The 22,118-nt window shown below is 48.1% G+C and overlaps 3 protein-coding genes across 4 annotated transcripts in view; 1 reads left to right on the forward strand and 2 right to left on the reverse strand.

Annotated features, from left to right (window-relative positions):
- LOC142769089 (uncharacterized) overlaps positions 1 to 21,763 on the forward strand; it is a 146,566-nt gene extending 124,803 nt beyond the window's left edge. The window contains exons 2-3 of one of the 2 annotated variants that reach the window (XR_012885649.1): positions 14,738 to 14,912; positions 21,437 to 21,763. Coding sequence is in view for 1 of the 2 variants with exons in the window: in XM_075871976.1 (XP_075728091.1) it covers positions 19,745 to 20,350 (606 nt within the window). In the remaining variant the exon portion in view is untranslated. Of the gene's footprint in view, positions 1 to 14,737; positions 14,913 to 19,528; positions 20,407 to 21,436 lie in introns of those variants that run through there. The other variant, XM_075871976.1, reaches the window with a different exon arrangement.
- The window catches only part of LOC119164514 (uncharacterized), a 232,378-nt gene that overhangs the window by 66,810 nt on the left and 143,450 nt on the right, over positions 1 to 22,118 (reverse strand). The window lies entirely within an intron of this gene.
- On the reverse strand, positions 1,561 to 3,593 carry LOC142769090 (uncharacterized). Its single transcript, XM_075871977.1, has 2 exons — positions 2,639 to 3,593; positions 1,561 to 2,094 (listed from the first exon to the last, which is right to left on the reverse strand). The coding sequence occupies exon 1, from the start codon at positions 3,301 to 3,303 to the stop codon at positions 2,719 to 2,721; it is 585 nt and encodes a 194-aa protein (XP_075728092.1). The 5' UTR covers positions 3,304 to 3,593; the 3' UTR covers positions 1,561 to 2,094; positions 2,639 to 2,718.

Raw genomic sequence — 22,118 nt, forward strand, 5'->3', positions numbered from 1 at the left:
ATTCGCTGTCGTCGTTCATCACAAGAAACGACAAATGATACACTCAAATACAGGGCATGCGCATTGGGTCATGATTAGCTCCAGTACTCAGTGGTATTTTATTAGCTCGTTACGACAAACGCATACAGCGAGGCTTGCTGAGACAAATACCGCTAAGGTATTCCTCTATGCTAATGATTTCTTAGTCATCTATAGTGCGAAACAGTGTGACAGACGGCAGGACACCGATGAGAGTTGAGCATCATTTCTGATAACATAACTAATCTGCATGCTGACGGCGGAGTTCCCCAAGAATAACAAACTTAGGTTTTTAGATCTAGAGGTTATGTTTCTGCCAGAACCAGAAAGCCCCGATACATTTTAGTTGAGCGCATTCCAAGCTTGTTGAACGAGGAATTGCGAAAGCACGCGAGATGGCATCGGTGTCAAGGTCCTGTCATCACCAGGTTGAGAGCAGCTTCGGCAGCCATATTAACGTAAGAAAGCAGGCTTTCCTTGTCAATTGCTCTCAGGCACAGAAGAGTCACTTCTGAATTAAATAAAGCAGGGAAAGATTATGAAGCACACAATTCAGGAACAACCAAACTCGAAAGTTTCTGCCATACTTTATATGCACAAACGTTCACACTGCCTAAAAAGAATTCTTTGAACAAAAAAACTAGAGTGAAGGTTGTTTTCACAGCAAAAACCATCCAGGGTTTCTATACAAACTTATGAAAAACGAAGGATCTTCAGGAATAGGGTATCATAAGAAGCTTGCAAAAATGTTCGTAGAATGTAATGTAGGTGTTGTATGTCGATTTGCTTTATCATGTGGCCGGTACTACATCGGTCAGATGGGGCGCTGCGTGTCTGAACTATCTATCTCCTTAAGGAGTACGCGGATCTCAAGCGCAGATCAGTGAGCAGCCACCTGGATAGCGACTGTGACTGTGCCCATGGTTAGTGCATCCTGATGCTTGATGAATGCGAAGTGATGGCAAGATTGACAATAGGGTACGGGAAATGAAGCGTTTTTGATTCGCAAGGCAGTAACCGAGTGTGTAAGTGCCCCATTCGGACAATTAGTACAAGTATCTTGTCAGTTAAAACGTATCTTCGAGATTCGTATATTAGGATGTTCTGGCACATGCGCCATAATTTTTTCGTTTTTGTGGTTCTTATCGCCGTCTTGGCTTTATATATACGGCCGCCATCTGTGCAATAAAGTGGTTGCAAGTGTGCGCTTTGTCCCATGTGACTTTTTTCTGAAACGCTCTGCGCACTAAGAAAGTTTATTTATTTCAAAAGAAAATAATTCGTGGCGTTCCACTGTTTGCAAGGCCCACTGTTTCCGGCATATGATGTTCCGGCTGTCCTGCTAGAACAGATGCAACTACGTAGACCTTGCGCTGTCACCCGCGCTAGGAAACTGCGAAGCGTCGTAAAACTTGTTGAGGAATGACACGCATGCTCGGGGGGGTTGATGGCGTATGTTGAAGAGTAGAAATATCAACAACGCTTGAATTTGGTTGGCCACAAGAGACACAGGTGCGAAGCAAATATACCAAAAAGCATGGGTGCATATAAATGTTCCTTTATTCGACTTGTCGATACCAGGATGTGTCGGCTTGCATAAGACCCGACATGTTTCATTAGACACGAAGTGCGAAGTCCCTTTCTCATCGCCTTGGTCACAGTTATGAAGGAACATGTACATAGACAGCATTAAGCCATTCTGCGAGGCCTCGTCAATCAGCTAAGATTAAGATGTCCCACTACGCAGGTGACAACTGATGGGGAACGGTAGGCTTAGGATAATGCCCTCTTCCAGGCGGTGCTCGCAGACACACAAAACGGGCTTTCGAAGAAAAGCGCAGCAAGAAATTTAATGCATGAAACTAAAAGTGGAAATTCAGGTTAAAAATGAAACATTGAGTAAAATACTGTTCAACACAGCTGTCACTACAGCATTAACAGGTGTGGTACTTATCAAGATTTTCGTTGCTGCACTGTCCGATGGGGATGCGTGGTTATTTGGAAGTCGTCAAATGGTTTCGGCAAACTGCACAGTTCATGAAAAATTTTGGTCCGTCAAATGACATCGTCTTGATGCTGGAAAGAGAGACAACCAATGAAGAATTGTTTCAGAAATGAAATAGTTATTCACGGTGGATAACGCAATAAACCGGCTACGGCAGTTATGAATCCAAGGAAATCGCTACTGGTAATAGACGTTACGGAAATTAGCAGTGTTAAATTCAAGGGCGCAGATAAAGACATGTCGGGATTGCAAGCATCGCTGTGTGTCCCGACGTTAATCGCAGCGGAACCACGTTCAGCAGAGATGTTTAGCAATGACTGTTCAATGAGCATTTTGTTTTGAGCGTTACGTTCAATTAAGCGGAAGTGTATAAATCAAGGAAACCGCATCACATAATTTTTCGTGCTTGATAATTATACGCTAAATTCAGGATTGTCCAAGGAACGCTACATCAATAACGGTATAATTAAAATGAGCGTGTTCAGCCACATCTACTCAATTACTATTCGCGAAAGCAGACCTGTTCGTGACGTTGGCTACACGCATTACGGGCCCAAATTCTCTCGGCAGAGCAACTACTCCATACATAGAGAATAGCCCGCAAAAATGACTTACGGTAAAAAGTCGGTGGCCGAAAAGGAGGGACAGTTCACCGCGTTGCCCATGGACGGCATGGGAGAGAATGGGCAGCTGCATCACGGGAACAATTGGAGGACGCCAGCATACAGCGACCTCAGGTCTCGATAAACGCCGCAACGGTAGCTTCGTGGCGGATTTCCCAGCGTCTGTCGGAGGACGGTTTCGAGTAACGGGGAATGTATGTCGGGAGTCTCGTGTATGGCTACGCAGGGCTTTGTGTACCAGTCGACGAACAAGTAAGGCCTGAAGTCCCTGCCTCTCTCTTCTTCGGGAACGAGCAGGCAGGTGCAACAGACGTTTTCCGTCGCCTTGGCGAACACGCCGTGGACGCGTCTCTGCCGCATTTTTTTCACTATGTCGCCAACGATATCAGTGGGGTCCTCCCTACGGTCAGCGCGATAGAGAACCCAGGACCCTATGACGCCAAGGCCGGCCATGCAGGTGAATAGGTGGGCCGCGCTGTCCAGACGGTCGCGCAGAGTGGCTATGGATTCCAGATGGGCGCGAACCGCGCTGACTGCTTCTGGTACAGACTTGTCGGCGAGCTTTGGAAGGTCGGTGAAGCCGTCGTTGTCCAAGCATCGCAGTTCGTGTTGCGGCACCCTTGAAAGGTGTGAGCACAGCATTTCCACGTACGCCATGGCTGCTAGTGACCCTGAAGGCGCCTGTGGAAGCTGAATGTTGCGTGGAGTGTTGGCCTATGGCTAGACGGAACCCTCGGTGTACTTGATGTTGTGACGGACACGTCGGTCGTTTCTCCTGCGCGCGGCGATGATGCGACCTGGAAGGATGAAGTGAAGAAGCTTGCGTTCACCTTCCGCTAGTCGGATGTCGAGCCTGAGGTTAAAAAGCTTCCCGGCCGATGGGGCGTTTGAACATACTTTTTTTTTTTCAGGAGTGCGGCGACAGGCTCAGCTTCGTTCGAGCGTTGGCGGTGGATTGCAACGCAATGCCTCGCCGCAAGGACTTTAATGCACGTGCTTACTCGGCCGCTGGTCACGTGTCTGATAATGGATTTAGCTGGAAGGGGCGTCATTCTGATAAAAAAAATTACAAGCAGCCGTACATCCACGCGCTTAAGGACTGTGATGTAATGTCCGAGAGGTGTTTATAAACCAGGATCTTTCATATCTTAATGCGAAGAATTTTTTAGCGAACTTCGGCGAGTTTGACCCTATCTGTCTAACTATCTATTTAGCTTCCTACGACTTTTAGCTCTTCTCGCCATTTGGATAACGGGATATATACCACATTTGGTATGGCATAACATGACTGTATGATGGGCATGACTGACTACAGTCTTAGCACGAAAATCATGACATGTATGTCATGAATGTCGAGGTTTACATGTCATGGTCTTGTTATTCATGCAGTCGTTTCGTTCACATGTAATATCGTAAATCTAGTATGGTACGACGTGACTGCATGGCGAACGTAATTTACAGGCCCTCATGTGGAAATCATCGCATGCGTGTCATGTAAGAACATGACTGCGTGCCACGCTCATGATGCGCTCGCGGTCTTTTCGCTAGCTTCACATGCACCAAATCTGCTGTTACGTGACGTGCATGGACGACGAAGGTAAACGACACGTCCAAACATGATAATCAGGATATGGATGTTATGTAAAACATGACGACATGCTACGTTCATAGCGCGGTCGCAGCCGTTTCGCTAACTTCACAAATGCCAAATTTGGTGTTACGTGACGTGAATAGATGACGAAGGTAAATGGAACGTCCAAACAAGGTAATCATGACATGCGTGTCTTGTAAAACATCACTACATGCTAACTCATAGCGTGCTCGCGGCCGTTTCGCCAGCTTCAGATATACCAAATTTTACATTGCGTGACGCGAATGAACAACGAACAAAAATGCCAGGCGCGAACATGATAATCATGACGCGGAAGTCGTATACGGCATCATTTACCTCCACCTCGTAACGTTGTGCTGATTTTGAAGTGACATATCAACCTTCCTCATTCGTGCTTCGCATATCATTGATTTCCAGTGCACGTGGTTGGTTGTTCCTCAGAGTCTTGGCGCAAATCATCACGCGGGGGATCTGCCAATTTTTCATAACTTCGTTTTTCACTTCTACTGTTTCGTATATATGCGGTGCCTACCTACTCCTGCTAGTCGGATGTCGCATATATGAGGCGTAACATGTCCCATATATGACGCGTAACGTATAAGAGGCGTTCGATTATCAATCAAATCGGCAGTTTTTGTTTTTCATTCTAGCAAGTTCGAGTGATTGAATGATTTTTAAAATACCCATCATTTGCATATACACTTCATGTAGCCCCGCCACGGTGGTCTAGTGGCTAAGGTACTCGGCTGCTGACCCGCAGGTCGCGAATTCGCATCCCGGTGGCGGCGGCGGCGGCATTTCCGATGGAGGCGGAAATGTTGTAGGTCCGTGTGCTCAGATTTGGGTGCACGTTAAAGAACCCCAGGTGGGCGAAATTTCCAGAGCCCTCCACTACGGCGTCTCTCATAATCATATGGCGGTTTTGGCACGTTAAATCTTACATATCAATCAATAAATCAATCAATCAATCAATAATTCAATCAATCAATCAATCAATCAATCAAACAATCCATGGTGTCGTCTTTGACTGCGCGCATTCGCAACTCATGTGAATTTTCCAGCGGCATATAAACGTCTGCATATCACATTGAAGACAGTGCAGCAAATGCTACGCGAATGATACGTATTCACAAAAATCGAGTGCAAGGCACCACAAACCACGGATGAATCTTTACGAAGCATTTTTGGCATTTTTTGGCATTTTTGGCCGTTGGCATTTTTTTTCGTGCATAACGTCGCATTTTCAGCGCAGCCTAAGAAGTGCTAGGGTCTTTAAAATTACGTGTCTGTGTATTGTCTTAAATGAAACACATCACCTTATACGCACGTATTGGAGTTACGCCTCAGATATGCGTCTCGCTATATTTGATCGGCAATGTTCGCAAGTGTGAACGCAGCCACCAGTGCAAGATGGGTGGGCGTTCAGCAAGCGCTTTAGCTTTGGCCGTTTGGTTGAATCGTTTCGTGAGACAGAATTGCGGTCCAAAATTTCTGGTTTCACGTATCCCAAAATAACACTATCGTCTTTAATATTATTTGGAGTTTAACGTCCCAAAATCGTGATATGATTATGAGAGATGCCGTTAGGGGAGGGCTCTGGAAATTTTGACCATAACTTTCTTTAAAATGAGCACTAACATTGCACAGTACTCGGGCCTCTGCAATTTCGGCCCCACCGAAATGTAACCGCCACGATCGGGATCCAATCCACGGTGACCTTTGCTTCCGCAGCTGAGTACCCTAACGACGGAGCCACCGTGGTAGGTAGAAGAGTATTCAAGAATTTTCCTATTCAACGAGACATCGTATGTTTATTGTATGGAAAGGAAACTGGGCTTGTTATTTCCTTCACATCACGATTAGGGCAACCATATGTTGTCCGTTCTCGGCTGAGACATTAGGCCATGTCAAACGGAAGACTTCTGTTTTTTTTTGCAAGTACACAATGCAAAATATATGAAATCGTCGCAGGCAGTGCCATGTACATGTACGGTGCAACTTTGCTCAGCATTTCTATTGCAGCTTTTGAAGAATCGGAGGAGGTGCAACCGCAACCAGTTCTAGCTTGCCACTGCAATGGCGCATGCAGTGACAATTCTGGCGGTGTCCTGTTGACACATCTTGTTCCCTGATTGCGGGTTTTTTGTCACCACTTCATCTAACTTCAGTTCTGCCCGATGCTGGAAAAGAGAAAAACAGTAAAAAAATGCGTTTTGAACAGCCAATTGTATTAAAGCGTGAAACTTAAAGAGACTCATTTTTAGTTGCGCATAATGATTGCTGAATGACATTTATAGGATTTCGAGAGCTCTGCAGAAAGTTGGCCGGCGTGCATGAAAACACTGTAACTTTCGTTAATGCCACCACTGTTAATAAGAAAAACTGGACAACCAGGACATCTTTTGGGGTTCTGACCAGAATATGCATTCTTTGATGGCATCAAACTCCCATTAACTTGTTATCAGTTGAAAAATCCTGCCAATTCCGATATTTATCAGAACACGTATAGCGTCGCAACTGTGCTGCACAATGGAGCGAAAACGGCGTTCGAGAACGACCGAAACGGCGGCGTTCCTTCAGAAGTCGTCGTCACCATCTGCAATCTTCCCGCAATCGTGTTGTTGGAAACCAAGGCTTCAGTGGCTGCGGAAAACACCTTTGATTTTATATTTTCCCCGGCGCACTCGGACTGCATGGCCATTATCTGTGATCCCGCAGGCAGTGACGAGTGAAAACTGCGACAAGCAGCAGCTTCGCATCCTTTCGAAAGTTTGTAGCCTCCAGAGTCGTGATAACGTCATAAAGCGATGATCGCATCACTCGTATCTACGCTGCCGAAGGAAGGCGCCAGTCAATTTTCACTTTTAAGGAGGCGCCAAAGCCTTCACGCCTTGACGCGACGAATCTAGGGCCATGGGCCTTTTATCGAAAAGGTGGAAGAGGCGGCTGGAGTGAGACGCTGTGTGGACGTGTTTCGCATGAGCTCCGGCCCGGTGACCGACTATCGGCGGACGCGCTGTGTTCTGGACTTGCTGTCAGTGCGCTCGTCTGCAGGAGGTTGCCCTGTACCTACGGACACCACTCGTTTAGGCAAGTTTGTCCCCGTTTTTGGAGTTTCTGAGATTTTCCTATCAACCCCGCGGTGGCAAGGCTAGGCCTATCTCCTAGGCCAAGCCTGAGCCGCGTCGCCGGGCGTCTGACTTGCGCCCGGTGACCGTGGGATTTGTTGGGCTGAAGATGGAATACTACGTCGAAGGGGAGACTATAACAACCGAAGATTTTGAAGCGGGAGAGTGGGCTCCAGTGCTGAAGGCACAGGACCGATTTAAGAAGACTCAGCATGGCGAAAACGCCAAGAGTAAGCCTTGCGAGACGCAGGCCGGCAGCGACGGCCGCAAGACGCACGGAGCGCAGCAAGTCAAGCGGGGGAAAGCGCCGGTATGGAAGAAACGCGGACCGTTTCTCAAGTTGCCAGCCACGGATTTCAAGATTGTGTACAGGCCCCAGAACTGGGACTTGAGTGTTGTGACAGCGAGAGAACTCGGATGTGCACTGAGAGCAGCAGCGCGTCTAAAGAGTGCGATTGCCGCGGAAGAAGACATTGTGCGGGTTAATGGCACAAACAACACGTTGACGGTGAGCACACCGTGAGTAAATCACAGTGGGGCATATGCGACTGTGAAGACGCTCAAGCTGGGTGATCGTGACCTGCCGGTTTTGGCGTTCGTGGCGCCGTTGGAGAACTCCGTGCGGGGAGTGATTTATAATGCTTATGATGGATGCCCAGTGGAAGAAGTTCGGGCGGGATTCCTGAAGAAGAATGAAGGCATAGACATTCTGGACGCGAGACCTCTGGGAAAGTCAAAGGCGATTCAGATTACGTTGGGGGGAAAACGCATACCCCGGCAGATTACTTACTGGAACTGTCTGTACGCTGTGATCCCGTACAGGAATTTAGTCGAGACCTGCTACAACTGCAGACGAGTTGGACATCGAGCCGACGTTTGCTATCGTCCGAAGAGCAACCTATGTCACCGTTGCGGGAAGGACCATCCTGCCCCACCAGAAGGAGAGCCACCTACGTGCACGCCGGACTGCATCGTGTGCCATGGTGCGCATCACACAGGGAGCCGGAACTGCAAGTTTCGCCTGGCTCGCAAGCCACCGACAGGCCGGCAGCAGAGCATCGAAAGAGAGAGCGAAGCTGGCAACGATAAGCGGTCCTCGAGGGCCACGAAGCGGTCACCGAGGGGAAAAAAAGGCACAAGCAAAAGCAGGGACCGGTCGAGTTCCTTCCCGCCATTGCCAGGGCGCGGGGGCGGCCAAGATGGAGGACGAGCATCCAGTACCAACAGCTACGCACGCGACACCAACAAAAAGGTGAGCTTGTCAAGCACGGCCTCCCAGAACGAAACCGCTCGAGAGAGGGAGTTAGCAGCGCTGGTTCAGCGACAGGGAGACTTGATTAAAAGAATGGAAAACAGAATTGCAAAGATGGAACGCGCACTTAGAAACGACCAACGGCCGGGGACACAGGCACCAGCAGTGCAAGGCTTACAGAAAAAAACGACGCAAGAGGCGTCTGCTCGCGTACAGGAGAGTGCAGCTATGGAAGTGGAGAATCGGGGGACAGTAAAGAGACCACTGCTGGGGGATGAGGTAGCTAACGCAAAACGATTAGCCGAAACGTCACCAGTAGACATGCCACAGCCTGTTTTTAAGGTCATTAGTCTTAAGTGGGATGTAACAACACTTGCGGATAAAGTAGGCAAACAAGGGAAAAGACAGGATAGGTTGGAGGCTCGAGTAGAAAAGATCGAAGCCAGATTAGACACAATAGAGGAGCGCATCTCGGCATGCTCTCCACTGAATTTAGGGGTTCCCAAACCCAGGTCATGGGCATGTTTCAGCAGCTTCATACTCTATTGGAGGCAAGACTGCCTCCCGTGGGTGGCCAAGTGCCATTAGTCAACCTGGTGCCTCATCATGGCGCCTCGCCAGCAAATTGAGGTTTGGCAGTGGAACTGCAGGGGCTTTCGTCAAAAGCGGGGTAACCTGCAGTTGCACGTACAAAATCTGGACAGTAAACCAGACATAATAGCCTTACAGGAGGCTAGTGGTTCCGTAAAATTACTTTGATTTAAGGCATTTACAGCGCCAGGAATTGATTCAAGGGGCGTATCACGCGTCTTCACAGCCGTGCTAGTCCATCGCAACATCACTGCCATTCAGCATTCCGTAGATAGCAGCGGGAAAGACTATGTCCTGCTAGAGATTTTGCCTAAACGAAAGTATGAGAAGAGTCTGTTTATACTTAATGTGTATAGTTCTCCAAAAGATAAGGTATTGGGCTTGCCACAACTCCTGATTCAAACTCAACGGATAGCAGCTCGCGCTCCGCTTATAGTGGTAGGAGATTTCAATGCGCCTCACCCGGAGTGGGAATATATTCGAGCCAGCCCAAAGGGCAATCGGCTTTGGCAAGTTGCCCGGGATCTGCGATGGACGCTGTTAAACAATCCACAAGATCATACGAGGATAGGCAACAGCATAAGCATGGATACCTCCCCAGACCTTACGTTTTTTAGAGGCATCAGTAATGCAAAGTGGATTAACATGGGAATAGCCCTAGGAAGTGATCACTACATCCTTTCCACGACGTTTAGCGCTGCGAAGCATAAAGACAAAGTGAGGGGGCATAGAGTTACAGATTGGGACAGATTTAGGAAAAACAGAGCAGACACTGTAAACGGGAAAATTAATGACCTAGATGCATGAGTACAGGCGCTCAAGGAGGATGTAAATAATACCACGGTAGAAGTGCTAGTCGAGCAGGAGGAGTTTACCGCTGACTCGAGACTATTACACATGTGAGAAGCGCACGCGAGTCTCTTGAGAAGGTGGAAGAAGCAAAAACATAATGCCGTCCTTCGCACAAGGACTGCCAAGTTAGAACGTAAAATTGAAAATTATACAATTGAGTAGCAAGCCAAGCAGTGGGGCCAGATTTGTGATCGCATAAGGGGACAGTTTGGATGCAAAAAGACATGGCAGCTGTTAAGGCATCTTTTGGATCCGGCAGGAACAAAATCGGCGCAACGAGGACAAATGACTCGGTTAATGCATCAATATGATGGCACAATTGAAGAGTTTATACAGGAACTCCGGAATCGGTACATAACTGATGGAGTAGACGGATGCTTACCACACTACTCGGGGGTGGAAAACTCAGACCTAGATGAAAAGTTCACAATTGCGGAGGTGGAGTTTGCCATGGGGCAGCTGCGTACTACGTCTGCCGCAGGTCCACACGGAGTTACTAATAAAATGCTGAGAAACCTAGATTTCAAATCGGTCGGGGCGATCACTGACTTGATAAATGAGTATTGGGTGGTTGGGGAGATCCCAGCACAATGGAAGCATGCTAGGATTATATTTATTCCGAAGCCAGGCAAGAAACTCTGCTTGGAAAACCTGCGCCCCATATCGCTGACATCATGCGTGGGCAAATTGATGGAGCACGTGGTTCTCAACAGGCTTCAGAATTATGCAGAGGACAAGGCCATCTTTCCCCCAACCATGATAGGTTTCAGCGCTAATTTGTCCACGGAGGATGTCATGATACAGTTAAAACACGATGTAGTCGATCCCGGGCATGGCACGGGCACCAAAGCTGTATTGGGGCTTGACCTGAATAAAGCTTTCGACAATGTTTCGCATGAGGCAATATTGAATAACCTATCGGAAATTGCCCCAGGGGTCAGGACATTTCGCTACATCACATCATTCTTGGAGGGCCGAACCGCAGAAATTTCAATAGGAGATATCAAATTGGACTCATTCGCGTTGGGAGGCAAAGGGACGCCGCAGGGTTCAGTTTTGTCACTGTTCCTGTTTAACATCGCCTTAATTAAAATACCGCCGAGGCTGGAGGAGATACCGGGACTCGAACACACATTTTATGCAGATGATATTACTCTATGGGTAGCCAGGGGTAGTGACGCGCATCTGGAAGAAACATTTCAACAGGCAGTTATATTGTCGAAGAGTTGGCAGGGGAGGCGGGACTTTCATGCTCTCAGCCCAAGTCCGAGCTCTTTGTGGTTCGGGACAAACCCAGAGGGCTACATGCAAGACACTATATTCCGCCACCGCCGTTAGAGGTAAAGGTAGGTGGTAGGCCGGTAGCTGAAGCTCAAACGATTAGAATTCTTGGCCTATATCTGCAAACTAACAGGAAAAATAGGGTGGCCCTTGAAAAACTTAAGACCACGGTCAATGCTACTGTCAGGGTAATCAGAAGAATCGCTAACCGTAAGAGCGGGGTTAAGGAAAAAGAACTCTGTAAGCTGGTACAGGCGTTTGTGCTCAGCAGGATTACTTACGCGACACCTTATATGAAGTTGGATGCCGCAGAAAAAGGTAAGGTCGAGGCTATGATCCGGCAAGCTTACAAGGCAGCGCTTGGGTTGCCTAACAACGCGCCTACAGAAAGGCTGTTAAAACTAGGGGTACACAACAACCTGGATGAATTATGGGAGGCGCATCTGGTGATGCAGCACGCTAGTCTTTCGACAAACAAAGCGGGCAGGATCATATTGGAAAGGATTGGCATTGGAGCAGAGGCTCCCACTGGGGACACTAAAATTCAGGTGCGGCGAGAGTTACATAAGGCCCTGTACATAAAACCGTTGCCCAAAAATATGCATCCGATTCACCATACGCAGCGCAGGCAGGCAAGAGCCAGAGCTTTACACGTTGAGTACGGCGAGTACAAAGCGGCAGTCTATACAGATGTCGCGGAATATAAGGACAAAGACGCTTTTGTGATTGTGGTGGTGGACAGGCGGGGGCGCTTGGTCGCCTCTGGATTGGTCAAAATCTGTTCCTCGGAAACTGCGGAGGAAGCGGCAATAGCGCTAGCTATAACTAATTCGCAGCCAGATTTGATTTTCAGTGATTCAAAGACAGCCATCCGAAATCTGGCGAGGGGCAGAATATCGGCGACCGCCGCACGATTTCTGCATGGGGCCACGGGACGAGAAATTAGAGAAATAGAAATTGTCTGGGTACCAGCACACTCCGGGAACCCTGGGAACGAGGTGGCTCACCTGAATGCTCGAGGTTTCGTCAGCCGGGTAGGTGAGCCGCCAGTTCCGGGGAGGTCCACGACAGATGGGCTGGTGTCCTTTCATGACATAACGAATCATTATAAACTAGAGCGGAGGTTTTATCCGCCCCCACACAAGCGGTTGACTAAGGCGCAGGAATGCGTCTGGAGAAAACTGCAGACGCGATCTTTTCCCAACCCTTACGTGTTGAACAAAATGTACCCGGAGGAGATTAAGCCGCAATGCAAATGGTGTCAGGCTGTGGCAACATATGATCACATACTTTGGGAATGTAGCATAGTGCCGCCGCCCGTGGATATTATGCGTGATCCCTCCCTTGAGCACTGGGAGGCCCTGTTGACCAGCTCAGACCCAGTCGTCCAGTTAAGGGTCGTGGAGTGGGCCACACAGGTCGCCGCCAACATTGGGTTGATGGCCATCTAACACGGAATCACCCTCAGTTGCTTTCTGACGAAATAAAGTTTTTCCATCCATCCATTGTAGCCTCCATCCATCATTGAGCCTCGCTATACATCAGCACCAGCGTTCAGCAGTTTTGTTTCGACTGCGCACGAAGACCACGAGCGTTTCTCCAGACTTGAGCAACCGCTACGATCGTGTTATTCGCGACCGTGGATGCGGCTTTCAACTATGGCTTCCTTTCTATTCCAGACGATGCGCGTGCAATCTCGCAAAACTCAAACATAGGGAAGATGTTAGCTTCAGCAGCGGTCCACATGTCGACTTAAAGCTCGCTTGCTGCATTGGAATGGACGAGAGACACGTAGCCGGCCAGTTTTTGCTTGTGACGTAATCATAAAGAGGCGCATGCGCAGAACCCATCTCACTCACGGACTTGTCGCGCTCACGCCATCCTAAGACCCGAAAATCGAAACCTGGCACGGGTAATCACGACGTCTTATGTCACCAGCTACACGTCGCTGACGCAGTGTGGGGCCGCGACCTAGTATTACAGACAAACATTGTTACATTATGGCGTTCTATAGAGGGGTGACTCGGAAAGCCCTCTCACACGTGAAGAGCCACAGCTGGCAGTTCCCACGTTGGGACAGCTGGCCATAGCTGACCCCCACGTCTCGGGCATTCTGGACGGCCCGCAGCGAGCGGTGAGCTCGGAACTCTTGAGCGCCTCCTCCCACTCCGCTTCCGTGGTGAGACGATCGTTGTGCTGTAACGAGGAACACCACCAGAGCATGCAGAAGGGGTCTCCGCAATCCGGCAGATCGAGTTCGTAGGAGCCCACGTACCAATACTGAGTCTGGCTTAGCTGGATTGGATTGGATAAACTTTTGGTAGAAACTGATTTGCAACATGCAAAGGGGTGAAAACTGTCAGCCCGGAAGAGCTTGACGTGAAGCGGGGGACAGACCCTGCTGTTGATCTCACTGTCCTTAGTCGCCTTGTTCAATGTCTGTAGTAAGTATACTTGTAGAGCTCCGCGTCCTCACATGCGAGCACCGTTAACCCACCGCAGTGGGCAAGTTTGTGCGTGCGACGTGGGTCATCGGGACCACGTCTCGCCTAATTTGAAATTTCGCCTCGTGTGGAGTCCCTCGCGTTTTGCCAACACCGCCTGCGTTTCACACAACCAGATCTCAAACTCTTCTATCCCTCCGAACACATAAACGGCCTTCTCAATGACCCTATAGGAGACCTGGGGTCATGGGTAAAACTCGCTGTCATCGTCACGTACGCTTGGTGGTGGCGCTGCGTAATAAAGCAAGGGTTCAGAGCGCGCTTCGACGTAAGACGCAAGTATCTTGAGCCGCGGTCACATGGCGCACGCCATGCGACCGTGGCTCAATGTCGGAATGAAGACTCCGACAAAGATTGCAGCTTTTAAACTTCTCTTATTTTAGTTCGTGCTCCTTTGTGTCTGTGCGGTTCACTGCAATTGTAGAGTGGCAGTTTGTTGGCGCTCGTCTTTGCGCGTCCTTTTTGCTTGTGAAGCCGCTCGCCGTTGTTTGCGTGACTTTGCAGCAGTTTGTTGCTTTAGCTTTCATTTCTTCGCCCTTGTGACGAAACTATGCACAATAAGCGCTTAACAACGTATCTCGTTTCCTATGACAAAAGATTAGCCATGTTCTCTCATGCCCACAAGTTTCCACCCTCCCCCAAACATCTACCTCATTCAGTTACGTTCAAAAGCCGAGAACCACGGCAAGATTGTAAGCGTACAGCCTCATCTGTCCGTGCAATGGCCATACTCCACAGCTAAAATGTTCGCTCCTGTCTAAAACCTTCTCGCCGGTTATCATATTTCGTAGGTGGCGTAAGACTGGCTATGTCGGCCCTTAATGGCCAGCGTTGCCGTAACAGTTGGCGTAACAGTTGGCGTCGATTCCAGGTCCCCGAAAGTGCGACTGTCCAGAGCTTCCCAACGTGCCTCCAGGACTGAAAAAACGAGAAGTGCAGAACGCCCTCCTGGTGGTTGGTGTACTGTGGCACACGGCAGCTTGTTCCGTGCGGTGAAGCAGCGAAGTTCGTGGCATGCCCGGCCTTCGACGGCGACCAACCAACAGGTATGCCGGGCTTTCCCGAGTTTCCTTCGTGCACCGCACTTCTTGGCTTCTGCACCGTGTATGGTTAATACGTGTTTCCCCAATTCATGGGTACCCTGTAGCGTCTGCGCCAGTATAGTAGCTTCCGTGGTCTGATCGCACCTAGTTCGATCAGCTGGCAGTATGTCTGGACCATGCAACACAGGCGTCTCTCCAGGACTGCTATACGTTCCAGGTAGACGCGAATAGCACTCACGGCCCTTATCAAGGTCATGGCTCTCGCTTTGGGAAGTCCAAAGTGAATCGTTCGTCGATGGAGCATAGCGTATTCGCTGACAAGCTCGAAAGGTGGAAGCACAGTGAGTTCCAGTCGGTCGACGTCATTCCCGGCGGCGAATGAGGGTCTAGCTTCGACCACGACACTCACACACTGCTCTTTTCAGCGGGGATAGACGCTGCGAGTCTTTGGCCTATCGTTATTTTGGCACATCTGAAGAATGACATCAACCAGACAAACCCGTTGTGCATGGCGTCGAAAGAACGCTTCCTGTAACAAATAGTTTGGAATGATCATTGTGTATAAACGTAGCAACAGAAAAAAAAAAGAAATGCAAAGCTGGGTTATCAAGTTAGACAAGCTGATGTGCTCGAGAGTGTATCAAATGCCTGTAACGTAGTTTGCTATATCATTTCATGAATGGACAAAACTGAGGCGTACCCTGCGCATTCTAGTATGTTAGTTCCGTCGATGATACGATAGGGCATCATGAAGAATCTGGCATGAGCAGAGTGGCTGCACTAGCTACCACAGGGGGAAAATATGTGGATGCGAACACGCTTTGACAGCACATAGAGAAAACTGCCTAGGTTCGACACACCTTCTAACCTTTCGTATTGAAATTTAAGCATAGAATCATTGCACCGATTCGATAAGAATCAATATACGTAACTTCAAAGAGTACAATGGGATCGCGAGGTGTAGTATAGAAAAAATAAACAGCGCAGGATGAATCGGGACTCAAGAAGAGGACACAACAGAGGAGCTGATACTGTGATGTTTTTCCTCAAGCAGTATAAGTAAACAATTACGGAAACACTTTGTTGGATGTTGGCGTCTGTGTCGTGTCCTCTTGGGTGTACATGTTCATCGAGACCATTTTTTTTTGTCGACGCTAGATTTCCAACAAACCCAAATTTCAGCAGTGCTAAATTACGAAGAGATTATACAAAGGAAAATATAGGAAGAAAGCGTTTGAGGAGCAACAGGCCGGAGATTTTACAGGCGTTTTTGACTCCATCATGATCACGCTCTCCACCCTTACTAGTCCCACTGCAGGTCAAAGGCCTCCAACCTTGTCCTGTGCTTGTTGCGGCCGCGCTGTCCTCGCGGTATTGTTTTTATTGACGCGACGTAAGGAGATGTTGGCGCACAAACACGACGCCGGCTACTCCTTATCCCTTAGAGATATCTAACATATACACATCAAATGAATGGGTTGGTTCATAATCTTAAACTTTGGTAGCACAGAATCGATGAGGACATGGAGCAGCGTTCTGGCCTGTATTTTCGGTTTTCTTTCTGTTCTCATTGATGTTGCGACAGTGCACGTAGGGTACAAGTGTCTGTGCGGAGGAAGTCCATAGCATATACAATATACACAACTAGCACAACTAGGTAGCACAACTAGGTAGAACACAATAGCACAACTTGGTAAAACATGAGATTTCAAAATGTCTTCGACAATCACACATATGTGCATATATGGTGTTGTTAACTGATTGAAGAGCAACTGATGCATACAGTCAACAGTCACATAAAATATATGTTGCCGTTTTATATGAAAGAAAAAGAAAAAAACTTAACTGCACTTATATCGGCAAAGAATTATCCTTAAGTGTCTTCTCAATCTCGTCTGCCTGCCTGACTTTGTGCTTTCCTTGGAACCCTTGCCTCTTCTTATACTAAGATTTGATTGATTTGTGGGGTTTAACGTCTCAAAACCACCATATGATTATGAGAGACGCCGTAGTGTAGGGATCCGAAAATTTCGACCACCTGGGGTTCTTTAACGTGCACTCAAATCTGAGCACACGGGCCTACAACATTTACGCCTCCATCGGAAATGCAGCCGCCGCAGCAGGGATTCGAACCCGCGACCTGCGGGTCAGCAGACGAGTACCTTAGCCACTAGACCACAGTGTGAAAAACTTTTCTTTTGCCTATATGTCTTTTTGATTTCTCGTTTTGTGAATTTTAAATAAGGCGAAGCTTGAGCAAGGTGGTTGACTTGAGTTCGTAGCAGTTGCCTCCGCTCCTTCTCACCACTCACTCGATCTATATTGCAAGTCAGATCGCCCTAGCTTGGCATTCCAACTACGGGAAAGATGAAGACACGTTGTGGCGGGCATAGAACGGACGCTGCAGTGAGGTGCGCCGCGTAAGTCAACCATGCATTGGACAAAGACGGTTAAATCGGGTAACGCTGCTCTGCCAAGGGGCGGAAACTCCTCATACCTCCCGTGTAACGCGTTCTCGCATTCTGATGCGCAGCAGCAGCGCCGCTTTTACCACTGGCGGCTGCCGGGCATACAATGACGTCACTGCTGAGGTCACCAAACAGAGGGAGAGGAAGAAAAACCGAGAGGAAGGGGGATCGCGTGGAAACTCTCCTTTGGCGCTTCGCGTGAAAGCTGAAGGTGTTCGTGCATTATTTGAGGCAGCTTCGGTAATGCGGCGATTCGTAAAATATTGTTAACATTTTCTTTTATTATTTCGTTTGTGTGTTTTGAAGTGGCGAAAGTTGAGATGGCCGAGTTTTCGGTTAGGCGAATCTCGATTAACATAAATAAAATCTACTTTTTATTGCACGTTTTGTGCAAATACAGAGACATGCACGTAGTGTCGAAGTGTCAATCTCGACAAGCAACTCTCATTTGCAATTGATATAAGGACATAATGACACAGAGTATCCGATCCAATGCGAAAGTTATCAACAACACGAGTAGGACACGTCGTATTCGACTCAATCACGTTTCTTATGACAACGTTCTTAACTTTCTTGCAGAACTTTAGTACCATACAGGGCTAAAGTTCACAAGCACGGGGATTCTTGAAGCAATCAGAATTTTGTTAAGAGAGAACATCCCTGGAAACAGTGTTTCGGCACAGTGACTATCCGATCGTCAGGGTAACAGATCTGCCTTGGCAAAGATAAGTTCAGTTGAGCGAACATTGGCTCCAGCGGCATTCCTGTAATAATTTCCGAAAGCATTTAGTCCATCAAATATGTTTGAGTGACAATGTGAAAAAGTAAAGACCCACAATGCTACAAACGACGGCAACGCGTATTTCATGAAGAGGAAGGAGCCTATAAGTACTTGGGATCACACGATCCACTTGCCACAAGTAAAGGAATCAAAAACTATGTAGCCCAGTCAACACGATCGAATTCAAGCCTTTCATTAAACGCGTTTTTCCGACAGCAACTTCGCTGCCGTCTTGACCATTTAGTCTATCGACACTGCACCTCTGTCAGTCCTGTCAGGCTTGCAGAGATCCGGGTTTACTCATGTACTCATGCAAAATAAATACTTGCTCGAATAATGGATGCAAGTACACGTGATCTCTCGTTGCCTCTGGCAAACCTGAAAAACAATAACTGAGAACCAAATAACCTGAAAAAGACATATTTTGACGAAGAAGCTGTATTCTATTCGTCAGATGCTGCTGTTGCGTAGCCCACAAATAAAGAGGTGGTAGTGCATAGCCACCTACGAGCACAGTAGCCCAAACGATCAAAACTCGTGTTTCCAGCTCATGTGGAAACGAAAGGGGCGATCGTAGACAGCAGCCATGTATGGTCTTGTTGCTTTCGTTGCCGCTCACAACAGTGTGCTCCATCGGGCAGCATGAAGAATTCATTTTCAAGATAAGCGACAACACGTCGGTTATGCGTCAGAAAATGCGGGACGACAACGGTTCCTTACGGCTTCTGTGAACGAGGTTTGTTTGATTGAAACGCCAGGTCAGGTGAGCATTATGTGTGCAGAGATTTAGCGAACAGATCATACGCGCGATACCGTCCCGCTAAAGTAAACAATAGCGTGTTGACGCGGCAGTGCGCCAAATGAAACACAAGCCTGAAATAATAGAGTGCCTGCTTATGATTCGTGGTATAAAAAATCATTCAGGCAGTCATCCACTCAGCAACACGTGAGGCACACCGCAAAGTTAATTACCAAACTATTTTGTCCCGCACACAAATAAAATTATTAGCCAAATATTTCCAATAAAATTTCAACTTTCATTATTTTTCTCACCCCTCCCACAACCGCGCTTCACACGTACGCTGTACTTTGATGGATGCAGTACAACGTCTTCCAACGGTTCTCGTACACCTCGACTTTATAACGACCGATACACCTCCATTCGCACAGTTCTGCTAGCACCACTACTGCCCCAAGTAAACTAGACGGTGATGTGCCGTTCATTCACTGACGTCATGACGTCAGTAGTTGACGTTTCTGTTCAAGTCACGTGACTTTCCAGCATCTTATCGACCACCGGAAATTCCAATGCGTTTCGTTTACGTAGCGTAAAACGCGCGACGGCAGAAGTACCATTGGAAATAGCTTGACAAGGCGTTTACCTAGATAGCGCAAGATACTTCGTCGCTTTAACAACAGGTACAGCAGCAATTCTTGCATTCGGGTGGCAGCTTCAGCGCGATCACGGATGACACGGAGGTCCGGGAGGCCCACTTCGGCAGACTCAGTGGTGAACATCGGCGCTCGGCAAGTGTATCATTGCCACGATCTGCTAGCGCACGAGTGCGTAGTTCCGTTTTTTCGTAATGGCAGCTGTGGACTTGGACAGGCTGGACGCCCGACTCTCCCGCCTGCAAGCCGATCAGCTGTATTGCCTGGACGGCGACAGTTCTCTTGGCATCCCGAAGATCACGGGAAGGTCCGTTCCAGGCGCCATCGCCGATATCCGCACGTGCAGCTCTGCTATGGAAGACACAAATGAGCGGCTCCAGCGTCTGTGCGGCAACTACACGTGCCTCATGCTTATGAAGGCGATCGGTCCCTGGGTTCTCTATCGCGTCGAGAACGCGGAAGGTGACCAGCAGGACTCCCTTTTCCACCGCTTCTCGTGGGAGGTGCATTCGAAGCCCGTCCCCGCTGAATCGCTGTCTATAACCAAAGAACTCACCCAAGGATGTGCGCTGGTTCCGCAAAGCGGAGGCATGGGCCACGACGTCTACTGCTTCGCATTCTTTACATCATCGCCGTTGGTGGCAGTGTACAGACCGCCAGAGGGGAATTCCGATGGAGTGCGTCAGGTTCTCGGCCGTACTTTCGGGGTTGACCCTAATGAGCTCGAGCGAGGCGAGTACTTCAACCAGGATATGGCGTACGAGGCGGCCATGTTGATAGATATTGTCGGAGAACGCTGACCCTTGGTTGATTTGCCCACACTTAACGCTACTCGAAGCCGACATATTATTGCATGGTAAGTTGTTCCGCACTGATTGCATTGACTCTGGCCCAGAGCTTTCTGCAGACAACGTGTCATTGCGTTGCCTCCTGTATCGGAGACTATCGGCGCTGACAAAAACCAACGTCGTTTTTGTAGGGCCTCCGTGATTCGTGCACTTTTGACGTACCGACAGTGCCATGTGATGACGATGTCATGTGATGCCAGGGTGACGTCACATGTTTTGGATATGTGAAATCATCGCTTGGTGATGATTTATAGATCACTCGTGCTCACGCTCCAATCTATCCCTTTTCGTGTTTGATTGCGCATCTTGCATATTTGCTTTTATGAGATAAGTGCACAGATGAAAGTGCACAGATAGTGCACAGATGAAAAAAAATGTGATAGCAACGAATTTTATTTCTGCTTTATCGAATAGGATTATCGTTTTCAAGCATGCTGGCGTAACACGGGACATGAAGCTCTTTTGGGTGCTGTAACGCGAAATAACACTTCGAGAAGTTGGTTGAAAATGTGCGGTACGCCCCGAGTTATTCGAGAACGTTTTTTTTTTATTGCGCGGGCATCATTCGCGTAAAAAGAACGTAATGGAAAGTAAACGAAGCAGTCGCTACCCATGAAGCTGCTGGAGCATTTATGTTTCGGTGCTGAAGTAATTTTGTCCACTACTGCTACAATTCAAGAGATAGTATGCCTTACTCTTATAGCTGAGTTGTCATTTTTCACCCCTGTGATTCTCTTTATAAATTTGCATTAACTTACCTTGATGTCTCAAAAACCTACGAGGGGAGTGTAATGATATCGAAACAGTGTTTACGTGACTCTTTAACGAGAGTGATTCTCGTGGCAAGCGAGGGCTAACGAAAAACTTAAAGGACTGTTTTGTAAGCGGGGATAACATCGCCGGTATTTTGATTCGTGTGTGCTAACCCTTGTCGTACTCAGCACAGAGAAAGATCAAGCCTTAACGCATTTAAATCGATTGACGCATTTAACATTGCTATGCCTAAATTTATTTTCTTGCTTTCTTTTACTTTTCCAGCTGGACGACGATGAGACAACACGACCAAGGATACGTCGTTACGACCCTAAACGTGATGCCAAATTGTCGTTTTACAAATGAGTGTGGCGATTCATCTTCCTATAAAAAGTTTCCTTCTGCTTAAGTGGCTAGGAAACCTTGCAGCGCGTTTTAATTTTGACGCGTGGACGGAAAGCCCTCCCACAAGTATCCTCTGACACTGCCAGAAAGTTTGCGTTGCTGCCTTGCATATTTCGGTTGAAATGGATTGGGAGGATGGCCAGGTAATGTGTGATGGCCTGGAATATGCGGCTAAATAAAATCAGTTTTATCTATGCTTTGGTACAATGCAGGCTTCTCTTATAAATACTTTAGATCGTAAGGACGCGACAGGTGTATACAAAACGAGTGCGAACTGTCATATTACAACTAGACTGTACTTTGGTTCTTTCAGCTAGCAACTCGTTCCTTTGGCAACCACGGACGCTGCAACGAACGCACCGAATGTGGGGTGGTCTATTAACCCCCAGGACAGCGTGGCGTTACCTACGTCATGACGTCACTCACATGGGACCGGTGTATGCTGTCTCTGCTGGAAGACCACTATTCCTACGCTTTTGGCATCGCTCGTTTTATTGTGCACCACGCGTGCTCGTTACGAATCTCACTTCTTAAAGCGGTATGGTCAGGGGCTGTGTCTGCG

Source organism: Rhipicephalus microplus, chromosome 8 (assembly GCF_043290135.1).
Source record: "Rhipicephalus microplus isolate Deutch F79 chromosome 8, USDA_Rmic, whole genome shotgun sequence".
In the NCBI taxonomy this organism is placed as follows: Eukaryota; Metazoa; Arthropoda; class Arachnida; order Ixodida; family Ixodidae; genus Rhipicephalus; species Rhipicephalus microplus.

Coding starts and splice junctions, on each gene's coding strand:
- LOC142769090 (XM_075871977.1), bottom strand. CDS start 3,303: ATGGCGTACGTGGAAATGCTGTGCTCACACCTTTCAAGGGTGCCGCAA.